At 38.2% G+C, this 16,703-nt stretch overlaps 3 protein-coding genes across 3 annotated transcripts; 1 reads left to right on the plus strand and 2 right to left on the minus strand.

The window, feature by feature from the left end:
* Window positions 1-104: 104 nt before the first annotated feature.
* LOC103518998 (probable tRNA N6-adenosine threonylcarbamoyltransferase, mitochondrial) lies at window positions 105-4,006 on the minus strand. The gene is made up of 5 exons (XM_008484107.3): window positions 3,824-4,006; window positions 2,426-2,614; window positions 2,081-2,228; window positions 1,055-1,191; window positions 105-840 (listed from the first exon to the last, which is right to left on the minus strand). Exons 1-5 carry the CDS (start codon window positions 3,939-3,941, stop codon window positions 170-172), a joined length of 1,263 nt encoding a protein of 420 aa, XP_008482329.1. The 5' UTR covers window positions 3,942-4,006; the 3' UTR covers window positions 105-169.
* Window positions 4,007-4,171: 165 nt separating this feature from the next.
* LOC103519557 (anaphase-promoting complex subunit 1) lies at window positions 4,172-12,709 on the plus strand. Its single transcript, XM_026831149.1, has 6 exons — window positions 4,172-4,356; window positions 4,673-8,445; window positions 8,581-9,003; window positions 9,093-10,448; window positions 12,329-12,409; window positions 12,499-12,709. Exons 2-6 carry the CDS (start codon window positions 4,774-4,776, stop codon window positions 12,598-12,600), a joined length of 5,634 nt encoding a protein of 1,877 aa, XP_026686950.1. The 5' UTR covers window positions 4,172-4,356; window positions 4,673-4,773; the 3' UTR covers window positions 12,601-12,709.
* A 433-nt stretch (window positions 12,710-13,142) lies between these two features.
* Window positions 13,143-15,561, minus strand: LOC103521062 (SET and MYND domain-containing protein 5). Its single transcript, XM_008486198.3, has 4 exons — window positions 15,333-15,561; window positions 15,016-15,143; window positions 14,073-14,193; window positions 13,143-13,688 (listed from the first exon to the last, which is right to left on the minus strand). Exons 1-4 carry the CDS (start codon window positions 15,387-15,389, stop codon window positions 13,158-13,160), a joined length of 837 nt encoding a protein of 278 aa, XP_008484420.1. The 5' UTR covers window positions 15,390-15,561; the 3' UTR covers window positions 13,143-13,157.
* Window positions 15,562-16,703: the final 1,142 nt, after the last annotated feature.

Here is a 16,703-nt window from a genome sequence, read left to right on the forward strand (position 1 = left end):
TTCAAAATGCATGATCACAAGTGAATCACATATTTATGTTTTTACAGCAAATAGAGATGATGTTTCCAAATTGATTGAATTTCATAACTATCAGGAATTTTTTATCTCCAAGCCTTTCCAAGGCCATTATAATTTGTACCACTAGTAGTCATTCTTTAACCAACCTCATTCAACTAGACATAAAATTGAATGGTTCAGTTTTTATATTTCGATCTACAACTTTCTGTCTCCAATCAACTCCAAAAGGACATTTTGGCTCTATATCTACCAAGTACAAATGTTCTGGGTTGTGAATAATCCGTGATGAATTTGTCCTGTAAAGTTCAACACCATTCCAAGCAATCATGATTCCATTGTCTGTACAGAGGGCTGGTTCTGGACTATATGTTTTGTAATTGAACTGTGAACAAACTTTGGTTAGACTTTGGAATAGGAACTGGTTGCTAGCAACTCCTCCAGAGATGACAAGTTTCTTGTGTGCAGGATCAGTGATGAGATTCTCCATTTCCAGAAACGCCAGAGCACGTTGTACCCTATGACATATATGTCTGGTCACTGTGTACTGGAAGCTAGCACAGATATCCGGGTAATTTGGTATCACGCCACTTGCCTTTACTTTGTATTGTTCTTCAGCTTCTTTGATTCTTCTAAATGCAGCATTTTTCAGTCCACTAAAACTGAAATCACAGTTTCGTTTTCCACTTAATACACTCCGGACTTCATAGTTGAATGGGTCTCCAGATTTAGCTGCCAACTCAATGGCTTCTCCTCCACTTTTATTTTTGAACATGTCCATATTACGCAACTTCAATTGGCGTGCCACTTTGTCAAATGTTTCTCCTACAAACAGATAAGACATGAAAAGTTATGTGAATAAAAAGTTAAGAGTAAAAGACCATTTTTTTTTTTTTTTTTTTTTTTTTTTTTTAAGGAGGACCAAAATCTTCCAAATTGTGTGTTATCTCATTCATATTATGCAGTAGAAAATATAATAAGCTGCCCTAAAAACTATCATATTTCATATTGATAAAATACTTTTGAGGCTTTAACCTACCAGGGGCATCATCTAGTTGTAATCCCAGGGTATAGAACTCAGTGATAGATTTTGCAAAGGATAACAAGCAATGTCCTCCAGACACCAGAAGCACAAGAAAAGGAAATTCCAAATCTTTGTAAACAAGTCGAGGTGTGCGTCAGGGGGACACCTTCTCCTTCCACCACCCCTTTGGAATTTTTCATTTTCTTTGAGAAAGATGTAAAACTCCATTTCAAGGGCCTAAATTTTGATTTTTCTTCTGAGGTGCTGTCAGTTCTAGAAATAAAAACAGAAGTTAGAAACAAATTAAGTAATAGTGAGATGAGTACTGTCATGATGTTAGTATTTGCCCATGGTGAGAGGACAAAGGGTAAAAGGCAAGAGGACTAATATGTACTTAAATGAAAACAAGACAAAAAGGTACTCAAATACAATCAGGAATCCATAGATCTCAATGAACCCAGTAGGTACCAGAAAACCCATGTCCATGGTATTGTCAGGTGCTTTTGGACTTCAATCAAGTGCCTCCTCTAACAATCCCTAATCTTTCAATTTTATATAGAACCCATGCACCAATAGATCATGAAAGGTGCTATAATTAAGACTAACCATGCTATCTTTATAAACTTGAAACTTACTCATCAGTATTGAGATCTAAGACAAAAGATAGGTGCATCCGGACCAATGTATGAAATTGTTCCGGGTCTTCAACCCGCAACTTTTTGGTGAGGCTCCAGTCACTGCTACTGTCATCTAAATCCATTTCCGGTTCTTGTGTCATGCCTGGTAGATCTATTTCCTGTTCTTGAGTCATAACTGGTAGGTATTTAACTTGATAAAAATTGAATAAAAGAGGTTTTTTACAAATTAAATAAGCTGTATACAATCAACACATGTCATTACCAATCATCTTGCCTTAAAATACACTTCACACTGATGCCGAACGAATGGAAATGTTGCTACACATAATTAACTACCTAGAATTCAGGTAAAGGTAAAAATCCAGAGAAAAACAGTTCTATTTTGTTTTATTTTCGAGGTGTGAGAGCATGAGCTTCCATGTGATGTATGGGAATGAAAGGCTTGTTGTACTCGACACTCAAATGCTTTCCATAAGTCATGCCCACCCATAGTGAAAGGGCAAGGCCAGGCTTCATAGTGACTGCAATGGCATCAAGATCATTTACTGGAAAATAAAATGAAAAAAAGTCAGATAATTTAATAAAGTGCATTTTTTTTTTTCTTTTTTTTTACTAAGATCTTGAAGCACTGATTGTTTGGCTCTTGTCACTCCATATCTCCAATATCACAACTCCATCCAACTTAAAGTCTCATTGATATTATTGTTTCCTTCCTATTTTTTTTTTTTTTTTTTTTTTTTTTTTTTTTTTTTTTTTTTTTTTACCCTGTAGGAGACAACAGATTTGATGTGAAGCTTGTGTAACTCTTTGGCCACATTTGGAATTATTCCACCAAATTCTAAATGAGTTTCTTGTTGTGAAAAGTGAGATTCACCACAGATATTTCCATCACTGTCTACAACTGCTGCTGCTGTGTCATCACAACTTGTTTCAATTCCTAGATCAGCAAGAAAAAAGAACAATATTAATTTATGGCTGCATAAGTGCACACCCAGAGAAATTTTAATCAAACTTGGTCAAAAGAAAATGTAACCCTTTTTTTATATTAATTTTTAGCTAAGGCTATCATGATATCTGGGTCTCCCTTGTAATTGTAATAGTCCATAGTCTGATTAGTTTGGCTCAATCAATACCTAGCTCATTTATTCTGCACATGGACTAAAGTGGGGAGTGTACAGTTCATGGAATTGCTGCACAAGTGCACACCCAGAGAAATTTTAATCAAATTTGGTCAAAAGAAAATGTAACCCTTTTTTTTTATATTAATTTTTAGCTAAGGCTATCATGATATCTGGGTCTCCCTTGTAATAATCCATAGTCTGATTAGTTTGGCTCAATCAATACCTAGCTCATTTATTCTGCACATGGACTAAAGTGGGGAGTGTACAGTTCATGGAATTGTTTTATTTTAATCCATTTTCCTAAAGAAAAACGAACTAGGGAACGGAAAAAAGGAAAATTAAAAAAATTGAGTTCGTTATATTTTTCAAAAATTACAGCGTTGCCGTTCTAGATATGTAAACAAAGGAATTTCTAAAAAGCGGAAAGCGTATTTTTTCATGGAATAGAGCCCTGGTGGTAACTAGACATGATTAAGTATGTACCTATTTGCCAGGCTATTAAGATTGGAGGCAGTGTACCTGGCTTGTAAGTGATAGGTCATGGGTTTGATTCCTACACAGGGTAGATTTTATCCTCAACAGATAAGATCATTCTCGTAACAGCCAGCTTTCTCCTATCCTGTCATACTTGTCTCTTTGCTTTTGAGATGATAGAACCTCGGCCATTACAGTTTCTTCTATTAAAGTACCTATTCTACTGTTTTTGTCTACCTTTGCTTTAATAGGTACACTTACCCAATATTCTAAACTTGGAGATATTTCTAGAGGTAACCAGACTTGCAGTAGAATAATTCGATCGCTTTAAAACCGGTAAAATGAAAATAAATGATAAAGAATTGATTCCTGCACAGGGTAGATTTTATCCTCAACAGATAAGATCATTCTCGTAACAGCCAGCCTTCTTCTATCCTGTCATACTTGTCTCTTTGCTTTTGAGATGATAAGACCTCGGCCATTACAGTTCCTTCTATTGAAGTACCTATTCTACTGTTTTTGTCTACCTTTGCTTTAATAGGTACACTTACCCAATATTCTAAACTTGGAGACATTTCTAGAGGTAACCAGACTTGCAGTAGAATAATTCGATCGCTTTAAAACCGGTAAAATGAAAATAAATGATAAAGAGTTGACCCTCGATATCATTTTTTGCAAATTAATGGAATCTTGGTGGAATTTGATTTCAAATAATCGCGCGAAACACGCTGTTGCCAAATGATTTTTACTTTTTGTATGTAAAAAAGTAAAAATACGCTCATTGACTATTCAAATTTTGAGCGGTAATTTTTGAAAAATACAAGCGAAAGCAGTTGACTTTTCTGCCAGGAAATTTAAAAATTAAAATTTAAAGTGAAAAAGTTCTTTTTTAATAATAATCATCATTATCATCAACCTTTTGAGCTTTTGATTTTGACTCTTAGTAATGGGAATGATATTATTGGAAATAACATCTGTGCTTCATGTCGGAGTAGATTGAACATCTTATTGTTCAGAGGAAATCCTTTTGGCATCTATTTTCAAAGTCATCTTACATAGAACCTGAAGATTTTCATCTACTGAGGTAAGTTTTTAACACAATAGAGAGTTTCTCACCCTCAACTTAAAATATTTGGAAACCACATCAAGACACTGCTCTATGTGCTTCCCATTTAACACATTAATGAAAAAGACCCAGGCCCACCATGTTTTATGGGGCCATACAGTATAATTCCATAAGATACATACATATTATGTCTTATGAGGCCCACAGGGAAATGTTGGTGTAAGACTTATATGTCTTACCTCTTACATGGCGATCAATGTGTTAATGTCCCTCAGTCAGACACGGTTGCTGTATAAATACATGAAATTTATTTTCCCTATTTGTCTGTTTTCAGATTGGTTAACTTAAGGAAATTGAATCAGCTGTTGATGAGCTGCTCCAGTTTCACCTGGGTTTTCTCTTGTGTTTGCAAATCTGGATGAAGTTAAGGAAATTATGATAGCCGCCTCAGAGCCCCAGGAGTATGATCCATTTGGGCGGCAAATCATTCAGAACCATGTGTGTGAAGGATCCGCCACCCCTGCAGTACAAATGGTACTACCAGAATCATTTCTTGCACATCAGTTCAGTCAGTTTGCTATTAATGATCCTGGAAATGAGCGATGGTATCTCAAAGAAGCTGAAGATGGATATGAACAGGAACTCTTTATCAAAGGCAAATGTGTTTTGATCAGCAAAGGCAATGTTAACTCTGGTTCTGTGGGTAGAAACTTGGTCTGTAGCTACTGCATGGAGTCAGAAGTCAAACATGCACTATGGACAAATTTTTTGAATCGAACAAAAGAAAAGGGCAATGAAAACCAGGAAAATCTTTGCATTGTTGACTCTACCAAAATCAGTGTTTTCAGTCCCAAAGGAGAAATTTTCTACACACCTTTGCAATTTAAAATATCTTCTGTGTGGAGTATAAAACAAGGATTGTTGCTTGAGAGGTTCTCATCAAGCCAAGGTGACAACTTATCTGTGAGTGAACTGCCAACTCTGTTCTCACTTCTGCATCCTCTAGATGAAATAGCACCTCTGTTGATCAAGAAACAGAATGGTATGGTGTCCTTTATGAATGAGACTAATATGAAGATAGTGGCCACCTTCCAAGATCCTTCTATCTGTTTGCTCTATGATAGGAAGACAGGTACACACTCAGTATGGAGGGTGAGATCTCCTACATCTGAAGAGAAGACTGCCATGGCTCGCACAGATTATAGTATGTCTAATCAGTCATTTGGATCCTTTTCTTCTATGAGTAACTTATCCAACATCAGTGCTTTTCGATCTAGTATGTCATCTACTTCAAGTGTATTTGGAGCAAATAATAAGAGTTTCATAGAGTCACAGGTGTCTCCTGTACCAAGTCGATTCAGCTCTCCAAAAAATATGTCAGGTTCTATGAATATCACAAATAAACCCTGCAACTCTGTATTGAAACCATTCCTGAGTAACAAACTGCAGACATCTATTCTGAATTCCTCAACTGCTCTATCAGGTTCTGATATTAGATTGGGAATGAGTCAAGTGTTTGAAGCTGGAGTAGAACCTATAGTACCAGACATTTGTTTGGAGTACGCATGGACTGATACTTCAAACAAAAGTGGAGAGGTTCTGCGTCCTGCTAGCAAAGTTTTCTTCAGTACTGACTTTATAGATCAGAAGTTCCTGTGTTATGTGATAGTGGAACAGGATAGGTTGTACTGTAGCAAAGTTACACAGAACAATGAAAACAATGGTGTGCTCATATTTGGAAATACATCTGTCATTGAAGCAAAAGATGCTGTTTTCCTTCCCAAGCTGAACATGACTGCTGTTCTGAACGAAAGCAATGGGGTCATTCTATACTCTGGAGTGACATATGTTGGTAAACTTCTAGTTAATGGTATATCCTCAGCTCTAGCCACACCAGTGCAACTTGGACGGACCACCACTTTTGAAAAAAGGAACAGCCTGCTCTCTTCAACTGTTGTAGATGATTCCTTGTCAGATGTATTTAGTGACAACTACATTCCACTCTCCCCTGTGACACCTGCTAACAAATTATTTCGATCCGCTGGTAATAACAAGAGTGGCAATACTTTGCAAACCCTACAAGGGTTACGTGATCCTGTATCTGATAAATTAACTTTAGTATATTCCAACAATTCCATGTACAGGTTGTCTTTACCGCCTTTGTCGAGCTCTGCACTTGTCACCAAATGTTTGAACACATTGAAAATTATCTTACTCAAAGATGTTGCTTTGAATGTGTTGATTTCCTGGTATACAGCACGTAATGCACCAGGGCCTCATGATATTTCTCCTGAACAAGAATGGAATCTGTTTGTTCAAGTCCTCTTGAAATCAATTGGTTACAGAGGTGAAACAATAACTTCTCTCAGCTTTCACCCTTGTTTAGCATCGGAAACGCCTGTTGCTCCTAAGAAAACTCGTCTTTCAGAAAGTGGCACACCAGAAGATTATACTTACTTGCTGAAATCTAAAATGTATAAGAACTTTGTGCTCAAATATCAGAGAACAAGAGAGCAATCAGATCAAGACGAGTTTAATGAGAGTGGCCCTGACATCAATACATCCGCTATCTTGTATTCTTCACTCTACTCCATACTATTTTCTTTTCATCTTCTCTATGAAGAGATTAAACTTGATAGTTTACTACTGGATTCTTTGCCACTTTTGGTGCGACTCTTATATGTGTTGTGTGTAGATTTTGATATGAAGGAATACTCGCATCACTATTGGCTGGACTACCCCTATTTGTGCAAGAGAACTACCAAACGGAAACCAGTCAAGCACTCAATCAATGTGCCCGCCTATGTGGAACCTACGCCTCCAAACATTTTCAAACACTTGTATCAAATTGTCCAGCAAACGCCAAACTCTCTTTACCCTTTTATAAACAAAGTGAACAATAGATCGCGGGATCTGATTCAATTGTTTGGAATGCTTCGGAAAATAAGTTCTCCTCTTGTCAAACCTGTGTTTATTCCAGGAGTGAAAAATTCCATGTGGCCGGACACAGGATTCAAGTTTGATAACAATGATAAATCTCCTATTGAGAGAGCTATTCAATACATGGTTCAGATGAACATCACACGCTATGAGTTACAGACATTACCGCCCGGTGTCGCCTTGTTCTTGTCAGATGCTATCTATCAGATCAGAGAAAAACCTCCCATTGACTGGAATGAAAGTGCATACAGGCTCACCCTAAGACCAGATCTTGCTTACCAAGCTGTTATTCCTACAGACATCGAGTCTATCAAAGTGTTTGACGCAATTCATAAAGATTGTTCGAGTTGGTGCGAAATTGAATCCGGTAATATTCCATACGAAAGTCGATGGCATGATAAAATGCCGGAAATATCACGCGGGGATTCTAATGAGGAAGAAGATGATGATGAAGACGATGGTATGTGTGGTATGGATCAGGAAGTACTCAAGCTAAGATGGAATGAAGACAGGAGACTATCAGATGTACGGCGCTTCCTTCAATCCTCTGCTCCTGTCACTATCAACATAACACAGCGACCTGAAGTCAGTGATCACGAGTTTATAGAAGAGCAAGAGAAACATCTGTATACGATATGTACACGTACCATGGCGTTACCACTAGGTCGTGGTATGTTCACTCTGAGAACTATGATGCCTGTGGTGACTGAACCGTTACCTATACCCAAGTTGTGTCTGACAGGCAAGGCACCTCCTCGTGGTACTACTGTAGATCTATCACACATAGATGTTGCTCCCAATATGAACTTGTGGCCTTTATTCCACAATGGTGTCGCGGCTGGGCTAAGGATTTCACCCTATGCTGCTGATATATTCTCCACTTGGATTCTCTATAATAAACCCAAGGGTGGACCGGAGGTATTGCCTGAACATGCTGGCTTCCTCATGGCTCTAGGACTCAACGGACATCTGTCAAATATACCTGAGCTTTATATCTATGAGTACTTGATTCGATCTCAGGAAATGACAAGTGTGGGTTTGCTGTTGGGATTAGCAGCGGCAAAGAGAGGAACCATGGACACTGGTATTACCAAGATGTTGAGCATCCATATTGAATCCTTACTACCTCCTACGAGTTTAGAACTGGATATCATGCACAATGTACAGGTGAGTTCTAGAATTTATCAGCAGTCAGTTATGGTTGTAAGTAAGAAGGAACAACTAATTAAAACCGTAGAGAAGTTTTGGCTTCTATATTATTAGATTACACAAATCCTAACTATGTCCATTGTTTGGTTCTAGGTGGCAGCATTGCTTGGTATTGGTCTCATATATCAAGGCACGGGACATCGACACATTGCAGAGGTTTTACTTTCCGAGATTGGAAGACCCCCTGGCCCTGAGATGGAGAATAGCATTGACAGAGAATCATACGCGTTATCTGCTGGTCTAGGCTTGGGTATGGTTGTGCTCGGTAAAGGTTCTGATCAAGCAGGACTCAGTGATCTTCATCTACCAGACACATTGCATTACTTCATGATTGGGGGGAACAAGCGACCTCTGACCGGATCTCAGAAAGAGAAGTACAAGTCTCCTAGTTATCAAATACGAGAGGGAGATAGCGTGAATATCGACATAACTGCACCAGCTGCCACCATAGCATTGGGATTGATGTATTTCAAGACAGGGAATAGAGCAGTTGCAGACTGGATGAATGCACCCAACATACTGCACCAGCTGCCACCATAGCATTGGGATTAATGTATTTCAAGACAGGGAATAGAGCAGTTGCAGACTGGATGAATGCACCCAACACTCAATATCTCCTGGACTTTGTATGTCCTGACTTCCTCATGTTAAGGATGATCGCGCGAGGGTTGATCTTATGGGATGACGTGATGCCCACTGTGGAATGGGTTGAATCTCATATCCCCAGCACAATCATACCATATTGTCTGAGGAAACCGAGAGCTAATTCTGTGGAAGATGAAGCCGTGGACTTTGAGACTATGAACCAGGCATATTGTAACATTGTGGCGGGTGCTTGCATGGCTATGGGACTGAGGTTCGCAGGCTCTGCTAACAAGCATGCATACAATGTACTCATCAACTATTGCAACTTGTTTACCTCTCTCTCAGCCAAATCTATAGCTGAGCTTGCAGGGAAATTCACTATTGAGACTTGCTTGAATGTTATCCTGTTATCTCTAGCCATGGTCATGTCAGGTACAGGAGACCTGGAAGTGCTGAGAATCTGCAGATATCTGAGAACTCGTGTTGAGAGTAGACCTCCACTGAGTAGTGTTATATCCTATGGATCCTATGTAGCTGTACACATGGCATTAGGTCTACTCTTCCTAGGAGGTGGTATGTACACTCTGTCTACGTCTCCTCCAGCCATAGCAGCTTTGGTCACCGCATTCTTCCCCAAGTTTCCCACTCATAGTCTGGACAACCGGTTTCACTTACAAGCACTGCGACATCTGTATGTCCTTGCTGTAGAACCTCGCCTCCTCATACCTCGGGATATTGACTGTGGAAACCTGTGCTATGCTCACATCACAGTGGTCTACCTGAACAAAGAACAATTCACAGCCAAAGCCCCGTGTTTGTTACCTGAGCTACATCTGCTGGAAGAAGTCCGTATCAATGACAAACGCTATTGGCCCATCACATTCCAGAAGAATCGGAACTGGAAACAGCTCCAATATCTTCTGTTGGGACAGAAATGTATTGATATTAAACAGAGGACTGGTTGTCTATCTTACTTGGAAGATCCTCATGGCTACAAGACAATGCTTGCACATACGTTGACTATCAACAAAACCATTGCCTGGTCTGTTCTTGAGGAATCTATCTTCTCCTTCTCATCGGATCCTGCGATCATCAAATTCACAGAAAGTTTCTTCAATGTCATCAATGTGGGTTCTAAGAACGAGTATGAATCCAAACTACTGATCAAGGTTATCTATGAGAGTCTGATCAGAGACAAGTTAACCATAGTCCCTATCTGGCTAAGTATCATAGAGGCCTTATCACGCCTGCCTTCACCACTGAGTTCATATGAAATATGGCAGATCAAACTACTTCAAGCCAAAGTGAAGAGTGCACGAGATCTCTCTAGTAGTGAATTAGTAGCGGCTGACATGGCACTCTCCATTACTCACAAGGTAATTGTAATATATGTTGTTTTAAATGGGCAATCAATACATCTATGAGAGTCTGATCAGAGACAAGTTAACCATAGTCCCTATCTGGCTAAGTATCATAGAGGCCTTGTCACGCCTGCCTTCACCACTGAGTTCATATGAAATATGGCAGATCAAACTACTTCAAGCCAAAGTGAAGAGTGCGCGAGATCTCTCTAAAATAACTTGTATATTTTTTTACTTTGAAATTAGTGGTTAATAATATTACAAATAATACTCGTAATATCTTGATATTATCTGTCCAGAAGTGATCATTCTCATTTTATTTAACAAATTCGTACTAGGCATCCTACTGTACAGGTAACTTCAAACGATGTTTTTTTTTTTCTTTTTTTTTACGGCAAGGGTTCTTTTTTAACGTTGAACTTTTCCGATTCAAGTTTTGTATCCCTCGTAAACGTTTTCAAAAGTCGGAAAACGTTAAAAGAAGGTAATCCTTGTCGTAAATAACGGTAGTGGTTACATTTAATAGGTACTGGTACCTATTTAAAGAGGCGTATCAAACAAAACGTATCACAAAATAAAAAATCTCAAGTTAGACTCTGTAGCTTTGATCAAATAGTAGCAGTGGATCACGAAAAACGGAAGTCTAACCTTTGCATTATTAGTGGGCTTGATTTTCGTCATCCGAATCCACGGACATATATCCATCTTCACTTTCTGATTCTGGATCTCCTATTTGACTGTGGCACTTGTCACACGTACAGGTGAAATAGTAGTTGCTCCTGAAACCAGAGAGAGAGAGAGAGAGTGAATATTAATGTGTTTGAATAGTTGAAGACGATTTCATCCTCATTTTGTGAGACCTAAAAAAGTAACAAGAACATTCAGAGAAAACCAGTGGGGACAACATGTTGAATGTATCAGTTCCCCATTCTCCATGGATCACTGAAGTTAACGTTGTGTGTGGTTGATATCCGAATGGGTGACTATCTGGGCAATCACAAGCTACTGGCTTTCCCAACCCCACTCAGACTGGGTGAAGTCAATGTAAGTAGGTGGATAGCTTGTTGAAAAATGGAGGATAAAACCCGTCACCATAAACCTTAACATTTATACAGTGATATTTGTATGTGACACTTTATTTTGGTAGGTCAATGTCAATATGTGTCTTGCAAATGTCCTTCTTGACCATTAGGCCTTTTTTCCTCTAGCATCCCAATATTTCCCAACAATGTCATTGCTAGCTTCCAAGACAGGACAGAAGGATCTCTCTAGTAGTGAACTAGTAGCAGCTGACATGGCACTCTCCATTACTCACAAGGTAATTGTAATATATGTTGTTTTAAATGGGCAATCAATACATTTTAAGTCCTAAAATAATTAGTAAGATAATAAGGTTCGATGCGCAATTCATACAGTGCTATGTCAGCTTGGAATGTCTAACCAGAATAACTAACTAATATTTCGGTGGGAAAAAAGGTTCATAATTCTTGGGAGGAAAAATGGAAGAAATGCGCTCATTTAAAAATCACCCTAGTTCAATATTGAACAAGAGATTTCTAGATCTAATGCTGTGATACCCACAATAATAAATTCTGTAAACAGTCTCTTACTTCACAAATTACTTCGATGCGCAATTCGTACAGTGCTATGTCAGCTTGGAATGTCTAACCAGAATAACTAACTAATATTTCGGTGGGAAAAAAGGTTCATAATTCCTGGGAGGAAAAATGGAAGAAATGCGCTCATTTAAAAATCACCCTGGTTCAATATTGAACAAGAGATTTCTAGATCTAATGCTGTGATACCCACAATAATAAATTCTGTAAACAGTCTCTTACTTCACAAATTATACATTATTTGCCTTTTAAAAATTCCTATTTATTTTCCTGTTTCAGGTTGATCAATGTTTGGAACAATGGCGTTTGGAGCGAGGTCTAAGCTTGGAAGATTGTCTGGATTTAAACCCCAGTGACAAAGTGTGTGAGAGTATGAAAGCTACATTCCTCTTGTTCCATGAGGAGCTCAACAGCAATAGACTTCCCTGGATTTAAACCCCAGTGACAAAGTGTGTGAGAGTATGAAAGCTACATTCCTCTTGTTCCATGAGGAGCTCAACAGCAATAGACTTCTACAAAAACTGAACAGAGTCAGAAAAAGGTCATGTTGAATATTATTGAATACTTGAACCACACTCGATTTTGGTAGGTCATTAAGCTGTGATAACTTTCAACTGGAACTTGGCCTGATGCACGAACATCCGCTAAGATTAAGGTGACTTTACACGCTCAAGCCATTTGCACAAGCAAAAGCTGAACAGAGTCAGAAAAAGGTCATGTTGAATATTATTGAATACTTGAACGACACTCGATTTTGGTAGGTCATTAAACTGTGATAACTTTCAACTGGAACTTGGCCTGATGCACGAACATCCGCTAAGATTAAGGTGACTTTACACGCTCAAGCCATTTGCACAATAACCTCTGGGCCACCTCTTTCAATTTCTGAAAAAATAGGAACTGTGATGCTACTTCCTTTATTTGTACCTATCTATAGTAAGTGTGGACATTGTACAAGTAACAACTTGTACTTTTATTAAATTAATATCTTTTCTTTTTATCACTATACTATGTTTTGTTCTTATTCTGATAAAATATCAGTCCCTTAAAGCTAATGAAAAACAAAAGAGCTTGTTCTGAGCTGCCAGTCTAAAAAAGCACTAGGTACCTACTTAAACTTACGGTTCATAAGTTTCTCATAGATAGCATCTATTTGGGCATCAACTTCTTTACTGTCTTGTTTAGAGCTTGTCACGTTCTCCACCCACTGACTGAACACACTGGTTCCTACACCTTGTCCATTCACAGCCACCATGTTGAATAACCATTGGAATCCCACTTGACTCAACCAGGCACTTGTTACAGTAGCATTGGGGAAACACAATGCCATGAGCTCTCTCAAATGTTCCAGTCTTCCTCCATATTCTGGACCTAGCTTATCTTCCAGGGTAGTACAATCCTCAGTAGAACGGGAGCAAAACTGAGAGAAGGAATTAAACAAGGCCTCCTTCTGTTCTGATTGCTCTACTAAAGCAAATATTCGAGCAAGGAGCATAATTGTGCAGGATTCTGGTGGATAATGCATGTGCTTCCATGCTTCCTCGAGCATGGCAAAGGGAGAGGTGTCATCTGTGTGGCAAATAGTTCTATGGTATTGATCCCAAGCTTCACTACGGCAAGACTCTGAACAATATTTTACCTGGAATAAAAGAGACATTTTCTTGGAGTTAGGAGCCAATTGGTTCCTTAAATATTAAAATAGAAAATTGTCAGAAAGGATGTTTGAATTCAAGGTAATACCATGAGGTAAAAGGTTAGAATTTGTTTCTTTCTATTCATCCATGAGCTCTATATGCTATATGGCTTAGCTCTTGTGACAAAATGTTGAGAAATAGACAGCCAATGTATGAGTATGTACTTAAACAGGCCCTCTCAATAATTATGCTTAGCTCTTGTGACAAAATGTTGAGAAATAGACAGCCAATGTATGAGTATGTACTTAAACAGGCCCTCTCAATAATTATTATTATTATTTTTTTTTTTTTTTTCAAAGTACCTACTTATGGTATATTTGTATAGTTACCTGACATTGTTGACATTTAACATGACTACTCTTATCAGTGGGAGAACATTCAGGAAACTGAAGTTCTGGTACAGTTCCTCCAGATAACCTCCTTGCATTTTCCTCAGCTGTCTCTAGGGGTCTGAAAATAACAATAATAATAAAAAAAAAAAAATGGTCAGCTCTTGGGACTTATGAATCTTATGATACAGATCAATTCCACTGATTAAGTACAAGAATGACTTAAAAATGATGTTGCACTATCTCAGCACCCAAACTAAAGCTCAGGTCCAACAATCAAGTATGTAGTCACGTTGAGTTCTGCATTAGTGCAGAAACTAACACATCCTAATGTTAAACCAGGATAACAAGACACCATAGAACTGGGGGGCAAAGTCATCCTTTTGTGTGAATCTTTATTATTATTATTATTTTTATTTTTTTTTTTTTAGTCATCCTTTTGTGTGAATCTTTATTATTATTATTATTATTTTTATTTTTTTTTGCTAAAAGGTTTTTTGTGCACTTTTCCCCTCACAGTATTCCATTGTCTTTCCTATCCCACTCCTGCTCTACTATATTCCTGTGCTTTTTTTTCAATACTTATTTCATTGTTATTATAATGTTATGGTATAGAGCAGTGGTTCTCAAACTTTTTTGGCCATGGAGCACCAAGCAACTGCTGTAAACTCTATGGAGCACCCCCCCAACCCTTTAGGAATTTTTTAAAATAATTCGGAATGATTCAGAAATGTTCATTAGCATACGGCTTGTTCCAATACTTCCCATTTGACTAAACATATTTGTGTGATTTTTTTTTTTTTTTTTAATGCGGTAAGAAAAATGAAACTATGTGGAGTACCTGGAAGCTCTTCATGGAGCACCAGCTGTGCTCCGCGGAGCACAATTTGAGAACCACTGGTATAGAGAAATCATTTGGAGGCCTAATAAGAGTATGACTCACCTCATGCAGTACTCACAAGCCAGATAGCCATAGGCAGTATTCCAGGAAAACTGAGCACAAACCAGAGGTTTTTCTTCAAAGATAAGGTCTCCTTTCTTGTATGCTTTCTTAGCAAACAAACCTCTCCCCTGAAAGGAAAAGAAAAGCTAATCAAACAAGGGTATCTAATTTGTTAAGGTCTTTATTCTTATGATGAGATTTACAATCCAAGTTAGTACTTGCACGCTGATTGAGATCTCTTGAACAAAAATATACCTGGGTATTTAATAACCTAATGTTCTTATCAAAATACTATCATATTATCCAACACTACTTACTTTTAATTCACTTATGAACTGGACACCATAATTTGCAGACATCTCAGGCGTTTCCATCGGATTAGAACTAGAGGAATGAGGAATGTCCAGAAGTTGGAAGTAGTAGACAAGGCTAAAAGGTTTCAAACTTAGTTTGAAATGTATAATGTAAAAGTGTAAAGAAGAAAAGAAGACTTCCACCTTCCACTATGCTATGCACTATGGACTATGGGCTCTACGCTATACCTCTACCGTACCTTGTAAAAAGAAAATCACATGGAAATTTGAAAATCTCGCGCCTCTGAATACCTCTACCGTACCTTGTAAAAAGAAAATCACATGGAAATTTGAAAATCTCGCGCCTCTGATTGTCATGGGACTTCCTAAAAAAAATGGTAGCGGAAGCAGTGTTGCCAAGCGTTACAATTAAGCGTATTTTTTAAAATGATCGAGCGGTGTCTTCAACGTTGAGTTGCTCAACTCAATTTCAAACGTTTATTCAACCTTGAACATCATGCCAAGGTCGTTAGTAGGTACCTACCTATTCGATAATTTTTCCAGGAAAAAAGAGCATACCTACCTAAAAAAAATGAGTAGTCACCTGGAAAGCGGAAGGGAATAGGTTCGAATCCTTTGTCCTATTGCGGATATAAGTGAAGGTCTTACGAATAGTTGACTAGTAGAAGTAGGATAGTATAATATCTCTAGTTACTGCACTTCCAAGAGAGGACCATTTTGCGAGAGGTCAGGTTTGAGTGAGTCCGTTTCCTAGACCAAAAGCGAAAAGCGTCATTGCTCTCTAGCTCTAGATAAATTAAGTATCTATCTAAATCCCTCACTTGAGCTCCTAGGCGGGAGGTACGGGGTATATCACCAGTTCAGCACGTCACAGCACGTGTCGTGTACAGATAATGTACCTAGGTAGGTAGGTAGGTACTCTATTAGGGTTCGGGCTTGTCGTCTACCGTGTTTCAGGTTAAGCATTTCCTCGGTTTTTTTTTTTTTTTTTTTTTTTTTTTTTTTTCGGTAATCCTTGTCGTAAATAACGGTAGTGGTTACATTTAATAGGTACTGGTACCTATTTAAAGAGGCGTATCAAACAAAACGTATCACAAAATAAAAAATCTCAAGTTAGACTCTGTAGCTTTGATCAAATAGTAGCAGTGGATCACGAAAAACGGAAGTCTAACCTTTGCATTATTAGTGGGCTTGATTTTCGTCATCCGAATCCACGGACATATATCCATCTTCACTTTCTGATTCTGGATCTCCTATTTGACTGTGGCACTTGTCACACGTACAGGTGAAATAGTAGTTGCTCCTGAAACCAGAGAGAGAGAGAGAGAGTGAATATTAATGTGTTTGAATAGTTGAAGACGATTTCATCCTCAT

The sequence above is a fragment of the Diaphorina citri genome, unplaced genomic scaffold (assembly GCF_000475195.1).
Source record: "Diaphorina citri unplaced genomic scaffold, Diaci psyllid genome assembly version 1.1 scaffold4, whole genome shotgun sequence".
NCBI lineage: Eukaryota > Metazoa > Arthropoda > Insecta > Hemiptera > Psyllidae > Diaphorina > Diaphorina citri.

What these genes read in the sequence shown, in the direction of transcription:
- LOC103518998 (XM_008484107.3), bottom strand. Translation starts at nt 3,941, where the DNA reads ATGATATCGAGGGTCAACTCTTTATCATTTATTTTCATTTTACCGGTT. An exon ending in CACATGGAAGCTCATGCTCT is followed by an intron (nt 1,192 to 2,080) that starts CACACCTCGAAA and finishes GTCCCCCTGACG; the next exon opens with CACACCTCGACTTGTTTACA. An exon ending in ACAACTAGATGATGCCCCTG is followed by an intron (nt 841 to 1,054) that starts GTAGGTTAAAGC and finishes ATCTGTTTGTAG; the next exon opens with GAGAAACATTTGACAAAGTG.
- LOC103521062 (XM_008486198.3), bottom strand. Translation starts at nt 15,389, where the DNA reads ATGGAAACGCCTGAGATGTCTGCAAATTATGGTGTCCAGTTCATAAGT. An exon ending in GCTTGTGAGTACTGCATGAG is followed by an intron (nt 14,194 to 15,015) that starts GTGAGTCATACT and finishes TGTTATTTTCAG; the next exon opens with ACCCCTAGAGACAGCTGAGG. An exon ending in TTAAATGTCAACAATGTCAG is followed by an intron (nt 13,689 to 14,072) that starts GTAACTATACAA and finishes CTTTTATTCCAG; the next exon opens with GTAAAATATTGTTCAGAGTC.
- LOC103519557 (XM_026831149.1), top strand. Translation starts at nt 4,774, where the DNA reads ATGATAGCCGCCTCAGAGCCCCAGGAGTATGATCCATTTGGGCGGCAA. An exon ending in ATATCATGCACAATGTACAG is followed by an intron (nt 8,446 to 8,580) that starts GTGAGTTCTAGA and finishes GTTTGGTTCTAG; the next exon opens with GTGGCAGCATTGCTTGGTAT. An exon ending in ACTGGATGAATGCACCCAAC is followed by an intron (nt 9,004 to 9,092) that starts ATACTGCACCAG and finishes AATGCACCCAAC; the next exon opens with ACTCAATATCTCCTGGACTT.